Source organism: Agelaius tricolor, unplaced genomic scaffold (genome assembly GCF_023055355.1).
Source record: "Agelaius tricolor isolate 1412-34295 unplaced genomic scaffold, bAgeTri1.0.p SCAF_1, whole genome shotgun sequence".
NCBI classification, from domain to species: Eukaryota; Metazoa; Chordata; class Aves; order Passeriformes; family Icteridae; genus Agelaius; species Agelaius tricolor.
Genome location: NW_027269261.1, coordinates 34,324,238 through 34,334,506, shown reverse-complemented (window position 1 = coordinate 34,334,506; position 10,269 = coordinate 34,324,238). Strand labels below are relative to the sequence as shown.

General features: G+C 43.8%; 2 protein-coding genes across 3 annotated transcripts in view; one reads left to right on the top strand and one right to left on the bottom strand.

The window, feature by feature from the left end:
* Nucleotides 1-17: 17 nt before the first annotated feature.
* Nucleotides 18-6,823, top strand: NDUFAF7 (NADH:ubiquinone oxidoreductase complex assembly factor 7). The gene is made up of 9 exons (XM_071429477.1): nt 18-382; nt 466-546; nt 1,900-2,010; nt 2,937-3,147; nt 3,644-3,702; nt 4,393-4,506; nt 5,322-5,465; nt 5,770-5,943; nt 6,323-6,823. The coding sequence occupies exons 1-9, from the start codon at nt 74-76 to the stop codon at nt 6,533-6,535; spliced, it is 1,416 nt and encodes a 471-aa protein (XP_071285578.1). The 5' UTR covers nt 18-73; the 3' UTR covers nt 6,536-6,823.
* A 180-nt stretch (nt 6,824-7,003) lies between these two features.
* Nucleotides 7,004-10,269, bottom strand: part of PRKD3 (protein kinase D3) — a 43,449-nt gene continuing 40,183 nt past the window's right edge. For both annotated transcript variants that reach the window (XM_071429454.1, XM_071429464.1), the window contains exon 19: nt 7,004-9,904. In XM_071429454.1, the coding sequence (XP_071285555.1) occupies nt 9,731-9,904 (174 nt within the window). In that variant the 3' untranslated portion in view covers nt 7,004-9,730. The remainder of the gene's footprint in view (nt 9,905-10,269) is intronic.

Here is a 10,269-nt window from a genome sequence, read left to right as displayed (position 1 = left end):
GCCGGACGCGCGTCCGGCCGGGACAGGGCGGGGAGGAGCGGGAGGAGCGGGAGCCGCAGCCGGAGCCGCTGCCATGGTGCTGTCGCTCGTGCGCCGCGCGCTCCTGGCGGGCCGCCGGCGGCTGCCCCGTCCCGCCGCCTCTCCCCGCTTTCCCTCCCGCCCTTTGCGGGGCCACCCCGCTGAGCCCCTCTCTCCCCTCCTCTCCCCTCCTCTCCCCACAGCTCCGGCGGCGGCGGCGCGGCTCTGCTCGGGCGTGGGGGGCGAGGCGGAGGCGGCCGGCGGGGCCGGGGCGATGCTGCGGCACCTGGCGCGCAAGCTGCGGGCCAGCGGGCCGGTCACGGTGGCCGAGTACATGCGGGAGGCGCTCACCAACCCCGGGCAGGTGCGGCGGGGCCGGGCCGGGGCGGGGGGGGCTGTGCCTCGGCCCCCGCTCACCGCGGCCCCTGTGCCGCTTCCCCCTCGCAGGGTTACTACACGCAGCGCGGCGGCGTCGGAGAGAGCGGGGACTTCATCACCTCGCCTGAAATAAGCCAGGTGTTTGGAGAGGTAACGCTGCTCCTCGCGTCCTTAGTTACTTGTTGTACTTCAACCACGCGGGCCTGGCTGGAATCCTGGTGGACAACAAGCCATCCATGAGCCAGCAGTGAGCCCTTGTGGCCAAGAAGGCCGATGGAATCCTGGGGTGCATTAGGAAGGGCAGTGCCAGCAGGTCAAGGGAGCTGATCCTGCCCCTCTGCCCAGCCCTGCTGAGGCACATCTGCACTGCTGAGTCCAGTCCTGGCTCCTCAGGACAAGAGAGACATGGAGCCCCTGGAGTGGCTCCAGTGCAGGGTAACAAAGATGATTGAGGCTCTGGAGCATCTCTCTAATGAGGAAAGGCTGAGGGAGCTGGGCCTGTTCAGCCTGGAGAAGAGGCCCTGAGAGGGGACCTCATCAATGTCTGTGAGCATCTGAAGGGAGGTGCCAGGGGGATGGAGCCAGGCTCTGCTCCGTGGTGCCAAGCAATAGGACAGGAGGCAATGGGCAGAAACTGATGCACAGGAAGTTCCACCTGAACATGAAGAAGAACTTTACTGTGCACTGGCACTTAGATTGCCCAGAGAGGTTGTGGAGTTTCCCTCACTGGAGACATTCAGGAACCATCTGCACACAATCCTGTGCCACGTGCTCTAGGATGACCTACTTGAACAGGGAGGGTGGTCCAGGTGGCCCAATGTGGTCCCTTCCAATTTCCATCCCAACTGATTTTCAAGCCAATGTTCAGATAGCTTATCAATGTCAAAATACTGGAGTAGCAGTGATAAGGTTCAAGTTATTTCCCAAGAGAAAAATTGGTTTTGAGGGAGGAAACGGGGTTTTGTTTTTCTGAAAGTCCTTTGTCTGAAACACCATCTGTGCTTAGTAACACTTTACTGTAATACAGAACCTGCTTATAAATAAAAAGAGTTATGGTGATTTTCCAGTGTGAAAACTCTCCTCAAAAATAATCTCCAGAGTTTGGTCTGGCTCATTCTGGTCTGTGTATTATTTCCAGAAGCAAAGATTGGCTAAATCCTGTTCTCAGTGATGCTTTGGTAAATGCATTGTCAGGAAGAACACTTGTACAAAGGCACCTGGGCAGTGACTTGCACTTAGGTGAAAGTTCTTGCTCCAGCCAGAACAGACTCCTTGCATTTACTGATGGAGAGTTGCTTCTGCTGGGCTGACAGCAATCAACCACCAATGTTAACACTTAAAGACAAGAATATGATGTTACATACCATAATTCTTCTTAACTTTTAAATATCAACACCGAATGTTACTGTGTTATCTCAGTTATTATCAGACGAAAGGCAGGCATGATTTTCCACAAGTGCTGAAGTGATTACTGTAACCCTGTGTGCTGTTTCTCACTGACAGTTAATAGGAATATGGTACATCAGTGAATGGATGGCCATGGGCAAACCGAGCACCTTCCAGCTGGTGGAGCTGGGCCCAGGGAGGGGCACCCTCACCGAGGACATACTGCGGGTAGGTGAAAACATTCCTGTTCTTTGCTTCTGGCTGTGTTCCACAGCTACAGTGAAATCTGAAGGGAACATGTTTTGCTGCCAGGGTTTACCCTTCCCTGGTCGCCAGATCACTTCAGTCAGGGTGGCAGCTCAGGCTCTGATTAGAATGGAGGAGTTTCTGGGACCAGGGCTCTCAGGTGGAAGCAGACTGGGGGCCAGCGTGTGCACACTGCACAGATATGCCTGTGACCTTCCAAACACCACTGGATAGAAGGGCAGGGCAGGATTATTCCACTGTAAATTATTTCTGTGTGGGGAAACATTATCCAAACTGAAAACCATCTAGGAAGTTGTTGCTGTGTGTTATTGAGATGGAGACCTTAGTTTAAGGAACAGAACGGGCAAGTACAATAACACAGAATGAAACTGTGTTCATTCCTTTGGGCATTTCAGGGCCTTGTTTCTTTTGAATTAATGTTTTGTGTTCAGTCATGCCTGCATGGCTGTCTTAATTAAAATGCTGCTGATTCATAAACAGATTGCTAATGGGACTTAGCACCACATAAGAACTTTTATTCTATTTACATATGTTAATAAAAATAGTGAAATGTGGGATATCAAACACTTCTTCAAGGTGGCAGAGAAAACGGAACCATTTCTCTTCTAGTGGCAGACCTTCTACAGGTCTTAGAGTAGCTGCTACGAGTCTTCCAAATTAGCTTTTCATGTTGTTGTCCTTTATTAAGATTTATGAAGAAACTCACACTTCTACTGGAGGACCAAAATGCAATCTCTCTCACTGAGATTGTTAGTGAAAGCCAACTAAAATCTTTTACCTTGAATAGTTAATAGTGAATAGTAAATAGTGAGAAGAAAGGTTAATACTTAAACCTTTAATGTACACAGCACAAGACTGCACCTAATAGAATTCATCTGCCTTTATAGGTCTTCAAGCAGCTCTCCTCTGTTCTTAGTAAATGTGATGTCTCTGTTCATCTGGTAGAAGTGAGCCCCAAACTCAGCGAGATCCAAGCAGTGATGCTGACAGGAGGGAAGGCGCAGCCAAGCCCTGAGGATGAGTCTGCTTACATGAAAGGCATTAGCAAGACTGGAATTCCCATTTTTTGGTACAGAGACATTCAAGATGTGCCTGCAGGTAAGGAGCTTGAATGCCACATTAAAGAGATGGTGCCCTTCCTTCACTGACAGCTTTTGATAGCAGAGGGCATCTCTGCTAGCCTTCACAGTGGACAGAAAAGTTGTTATATACATATTTGTTCTTACTTGTATGAATCTGAGGCAGGATCATGGTTCATTTTCATCACTGCTACCTATTCTGTCTACCTTCATTTGGGCATAGCTACCCAATTTCCTATATTCTTACTTTTTCTTTTCATGGGGGATAAAAAAAAACACTTTACTGGCTTTGCCTGAATCTTCTTTCACAAGATAGGGATCTAACATTCATGGACTGGTAGCTAGAGCTAGCTGTAGAAATGGTATCTTCAATGTGTGCAAGCTGCAAGTAATTATAATTTTTTCACAACCACATTAACTAGCTTAATTCGTTAAAAATCATAAAAATATTTTAAACTGGAAGCTGTTCTGGAAGTGTTAATAATTTAATGCATTCTTTTTTTACCTACCCACAGGTTACAGCTTTTATCTAGCACATGAGTTCTTTGATGCCCTGCCAATACATAAGTTTCAGGTATAGCAAGATTATTATTTTAATTGTGACCATCTGCTTAAACACTTTTTCTCTTTGAGGAAGAGCAGAAGTAAGGTGCCAAACTAGTCACATGCCCTGTCTCTGGTGATGAAATAATTCTAACTGAGTTGGACAAATAAGTCTTAATTCAGCTGAAAACTGTAAAATTAGTAATTATTTTTGAATGGAAAAACTTGAGGAAAGCTAAGGATTTCTTTCTGCTGAGATAACTCTCAAAGTTTTGGGTTTTTTTTTTCCTTATGCTACATTAACGCAGCTTTTAATTTCCACATGATTTTCTGCAATACTGCTAACAAAAGACTGAAGGGCTTTCACTTGAATAGTAATGAGAGCAGCAAAACAGAGGCTAGTTATGATTCAGAAGTAGCTAATTTATGATAGTCACCAGTAGAATGAAATCTTTTATTTTGATAAATTAGATGTGTCACTCTCAATAGTAGAGGCAGCAATGTTTCTTCAGGGCATCATTCATTCCTTTTAAGTATAATTAAACCTGTATTGTTGGCACTCCACCACAAGCTTTTTCTAAAGCAGTTACTGGAATAGTTTTTAATAATGTATTGTTCCTAAAACCTTTGTGAAAAAGCTTGACATATTATTTCAATGAAATGAACAAGATACTGTGGTACCTGTTGAGTGTAACCTGAGTGCTTTGGGCTCGTTGAACAGCGAACGGAGAAAGGCTGGCGTGAGGTCTTGGTTGATATTGACCCAGAAGTTCCTGACCAGCTGCGGTTTGTCCTGTCACCATCCAGGACCCCTGCAACACAAAACTTCATTCAGGTGAGGTTATGCCTCCCAGAGCTCATCCTTTCATCCTTACACCTTTATTGACTCTTTCAAGTACATTTAGTGCTTCTCAGTTACTCTGACAGCAAGAAGAGGCCTCTCAGTCTATAAATGAATAGAGCTTAAAATTTCCACCAGCATTTAGCTTTGTATGCTGTGAAACTGCAGCACAAAAATTACCACACGTATGAAACTTCACAAAATAGGAGCTTGAACACAGAAAATGCCTCAGAGAGCAAACGGAGGCAGCAAGTGTCAGGCAGAGTTCTCCACTGTGTGTGTGGCATCACCATCTCAAGAGTGGCCCTGCCCCAGCCAGGCTCTCAGTCTGCTGCAGGGTACTCAGGGCAGCTGCCTGCTCAGTGCTGGCTGGCCTTTAATGGAAAGTGGCTGTGGTTTCTTCCTGAAGTGCACTGGATACCCAAAGCCACAAAATTAAGTACTGGAGATTAAACAGAGCTACAGAGTCTCACACAGGAAGGCTTCTCGGAAGGGTGTGCACAGCTGAAGAGCTATTTTCCTTAAGTACTACAGTAAGAAGTTGTTACCTGATACGGATATTCTTGGTAGAAAAATTTGCATTTGACTAGAGGTTATTGAAGAGAGGACTGAAATACAGCACTCAGAAAATACTAATTGAGAATGAGTGGTAGCAAAAACTAGCTCAAGCCAGTGTAGGTAGCCTAGAATGCACCTCCTGTATCTGCGTGTCCCAGCAGAGCAACAGCCCCAAGACACCAGGTGTGAGGGATACTTGCCTTGTGCTTGTCTGCTAATACAGGTGTTCTGGTCTTTGAACTCTGCACTAGCCAGAAGAAACAAGAGACCACGTGGAAGTGTGTCCTGAGGCTGGTGTCATTGTGCAGAGGCTGGCCTCTCGGATAGAGAAGGATGGTGGGGCTGCTCTGGTTGCAGATTACGGCCACGACGGAACCAAAACTGACACTTTCCGGGTAAGGCATTTGCCCTACAGCAATAAGCCAAAAGATTCTGTTATCTTTGATCATTAGGTTCTTGTAAGATAAAGTTCCTAGTGGGCATAACAGCAAAAACTGCATAGAACTGAGTAACTCCTGTTTAATCAGTACCCAGAAGGGTTTCTGTCAGATGGAAAGGCTAATCTGAGATCTTGCTACATTTATCTCTAATTTTCCATGTATAATTTGCTATTGTCACCACTCAAAGGCACAGCTTAATTTTGCTGTCCCCAGCTATGATGGGCTACAGCTGGGTGTAATCTTCCCATTTCATTTTCAGGGTTTCCGGAATCACAAACTTCACGATGTGCTGAGTGCTCCAGGTACAGCAGACCTGACAGCAGATGTTGACTTCAGCTACCTTCGAAAGATGGCACAGGGAAAAACAGCTACGTTAGGCCCTATAAAACAGAGGGAGTTTTTAAAGAACATGGGCATTGACCTCCGACTGCAGGTACAAGAGTGTTCACAGCTGCAGAACTCTCCCAGTCCACAGGCAATACTCTTAAGCAGCACAAGAGCTCTAGTAAAAAATCTTGGGTTTTAAAATGAAGTTGTTCAAAATAGCATGGAGGGGTGAGATCAGAACGTTGTTTCTGCTAGATGTAAGTTACTCCAGATCCCAGAAAGTAAACTGATCATATAATATTTAGGAGCACTTAATGCAAAACTTGCATCGGTGTATGGGCTGTGGGTCATCCCCAGTGATCTCACCAGTTCTACCAACCATCACAGCACTGTTAAGTGAAAAGGATGCAAGAAGGGATTGCAGGTATGCAGGAATTTATAGGAATGCAGGAGGGGCTCTAACCTGCTTTTTTTTTTTTAATCAGGTGCTCTTGCAGAATTCAGGTGACACAGCAACTCGTGAGCAGTTACTTCACAGCTATGATATGCTGATGAATCCTGAGAAGATGGGGGACTGTTTTAATTTCTTTGCCCTGCTGCCTCACCACAGACTTGTACATCCTGACAAGAAAGATAAACCAGAATCAAAGTCTCCCCTACCACCTGTTGCTGGATTTAATGAACTGTTACTAAAGTAATTTCAAATACTATCACAAAATGCATGATGGCTGTTTCAGAATAAGTCTGGTGCAGCACACCAAACCTCTGGACTGACCTACTCAAAGCAGTATGAGTGGAAATGAAAGACTGCACATACAGAAACCAGAACACACAGAGCAGAGAATGAACAGTGGTTTGAGAGTCTTATGAAAGAACAGAGTGAAATATTTACTAGTTGAATCAAGACTTGTCAGTAACAAACATGCACTAAGGATACTCTAAATGTATTCAAGCTTTGGTACTTGAATAAAATCAAGATGCCTTGACGTCTCTGAAGATATTTTTATAAAGAGAATAGTGACAGGATGCATGTAAAAGGAGTTCCTGCTGGCTGAATTTCCACAGCAGGACATATTTAATAAAACCACAAACAAGAAAATATAGAACCATTTACTCCTAAACACATTTGATAGGAGAGATAATTCATGTAAATAAAAAGAATGAGATTGATAGGGAAATAAATTTTATTTTCAAGCTTACCAGAGGATATTTACAAACAACGGGGTGTATAAAAATATAAAAGTACTTGACAGTGTCATTTTGAGGCTATAAATTTTACATGAGCTTTTTTCTAGCATCACCATAGCACTATTGCTTGAATGAATGCAACTTAATTCATCTAGGGGTAAGGGTATTAAACACTGTAACCTACTGCTGTCAAAGTCTGCAGTAAAGGTAGAAAAAAGGGAATAAAAAACTCAGCTATTTTTACTACTCTAGGAATTTTACTCATGATGTAAGCCTGATTTTTTTTGGTTTCCTGACTACTAGCTGCTTGTGGCTTCTCTTGTCTGGCTCCATAAGTCTGCATATGATCAGGCAATCTCCTCCAAAGGCCAACAGCATTATTTTTATTTTAATACAACTTGAAGAATAAATAGTTCATATAATATTTTGAAGCAGAGCAGACTTCATGGGGAGAGACAAAAGCCAGGCCTTCTACTTCATTATTGTCCCCTCCTTCCTCTGTTGCTGTTGTGCTTTTTCAAGTGACCGAGCTGCTTTATTTCCTTTCTTACAACAACACAAACAACAAACCCACAGGTAACCTGAAGTAACAGCTCAAGTAAAAAATCTGAAGTTTAAAACCAAACTGTATCTGCATATTACAGTTAGGATGGAATACAGCAATGGCTTCACTGAAATTTGGTCACTTGAGCACTGCAAGTTTTTCAACAGCACTGCTTTCCTTGCCAAGAGCAGAAAAATACCAAACTACCAATGTCAGAGGTGATAGCTCTGCTTGCAGATGGAAAGCAGTGCCTCTGTGAACAATCAGTCCTGAAACCCTCTCCAAACAGGGTTAAGAATTCAGAGCTCAGCCTTTGCCAACACAGACACCTACAAAATGCAGTGGCAGATAGATAAAGGGCAATGGGAAAGACAGAGTGAGTTACAGACCCAGATCTACCTGTGGGCACATCCTTCTGCAGCTGCCACTGACCACTTCCAGGTCACTGCTACTGCAAGCAGCTGCCATCTCTGAACTAACCATGTAACATTTTAGGTATATCTAACAACTTATAAATCTGCTCACCTGTTTCCTTACCTGAATAAAAACAGTAGAAAACAATACTTATCTACACACAAACAAATAAAGAAATATCTTTGTAGGAGAGAGGAGATACCCCAAAGCCTCTCACTGCCTTTGCAGTTCAAGCCTGTATCAGTATTTTAGAAATATTTCCAACTAAGCTCCAGTTAAGCAGCTTGGCACATCAGGGATGCATGCAGCCATCTAGCACCCTCCAGGAGCACAACACTACCCACAAAAAAAAAAAGATTTCACCCTTTTCATTTTTTAAAATAAGACCAAAAAACCTCTTCCATTTGCATTTAGTATTACAGCCTCAAACTTCTTTGAAATACCATTAAGTTGAACTGTCCAAGGGAATAATTTCCAAAGAATACTGCTGCTTCCCCTCTACTGTGCCACAAGTCCAATTAGTGGTTGGGAATCCTTCAGTTGAGGCATGCGCACAGAAAAAATTGGGTTAGGAGTTGCTTTTGGACTCTTCATTCAGCTCAAACAGTTCTGAGCACAGTAAAGAGGATGGGAGGGGCTGCAGGTTAAGGTGGGAAGGCAAAGTCCTTTCTCCTACAATCCAGCTGCCCTGGCAGAAGCAACAGCTGATGTGCTGTCCACTGTTACTTCTAGGTTTTGAGCAGAGTTAACATAACAAGCTAGCAGGCTACAAACTATTCCTGATGTAAGTCCAGGGAACCTTAAAAAATTAGAAAAATATTAGAAGAATTTAAAAATCTTATTACTCAAAACAACAGAAGAAAGCTGCATGTATTTTTCCCTATTTTTCCACATCCTTCTGCTAGAAGCTGGTCTTCCAGAGTGAAAGGATATGCTACATCAAGTCTTGAGTGCCCTCTGCATTATTTGTGTAGTTTTAAGGCAAAATGCCTTTGGTGTGTATCAATGACGTGCCAGCCTTGCACAGCAGCGCACTGTTGTGGCTTATTGCTTTTTTTAACAGACAAAATAAAAGCCTAGCACAACTTTGGTTGTCATCTCTTTAGAATGTCAGCCAGCATTTCAAGAGGAATGTAAGAAGTTATGGGGTTATCTTTTTTTTTTTTGGTTGCTGTCTGTAAAAAGTTCAATTAGGGCCAAGACACGTATTTAACTGTCTAAACAGCAGCAAATTATTCCTTCATCTAAGAAGCTGTATTCAACTAAACCACCATGTTTTGCTTTAGCCAAGGTATTCTGATTTCTTCATAGAGTCTCTTCACCATCCACAGTCTGAGAAATGGGAAATGTATCTAAGTAACAGAAAACAGTCCTCTATGGCCTAGTAAATAGGGATTAGAAAACTATTACAAAACTCTTACTGCGTAGGCTATGAAAAAACAAAACCCCTTGAAAAACAAACCATTCAGTCTGTACACACTACACCTCGGTAATGGCTTTGTAGCCACCCAGCTCGGTGAAATGCTACCCAACAGGGCTCTGTATCCCACTGTTCAGTAACTTCTCTGAGTTAAAGTCAGGGATGGAGAAAAGTTTGCAAACAGCAGTCTATTCCCATGGCAATGGAGGATCCTCTGGGGCTTTACACACCAAACTATGTGTATGGCATTTGGAAAGAGCAATAGCTGTTCCACTTAGCTTCTGCCTGGAGTATCTTTCTTTGCTGCAATTTAGCATAATAAACAAATCAAGGGTCTTCTTCCATGTCATCTGGATTGGGAGCCATAATGAAGTGCTGGGGGTACTCGAGGTTGTGCTCGTAAGCGTGTTCTTTCCAGCGTGCATCGTCGCTCTCATGGGTAATGTAGCGCTCTCCAATGCGTGTTTCAAATTCTCTGAGGTCAAGCCAAGTCTGATAATCCTAAGGAGTAAAAGAGATTTAAGGAAGCAGTTTTAAGAAACAGCAGCACTACATTCCCATAGATAAATTCTGCAGTTTGTGTCCATTTTTAGTGTAAATAGCCACGAGATACAACCAACAAGATCTGTTCAAAAAAAAAAAAAAGCCCAAACATTATCCACAAAGAATAGTTCAAAATTAAATAGGCTAGTATCTAAGGTCGTCAAAGCAGCAGATAAACTCCATTCCAAACAAATCTTTTCTAAAGGGACTACAAGTTGTGGCACACACCAGGCCATGTGTCCACTTCAGCACTGAACAAATAATGTTTGGCTCCATGCTGACATCACAGGGCTCCATGCACTCATCACTGCCCACAGTCAGGG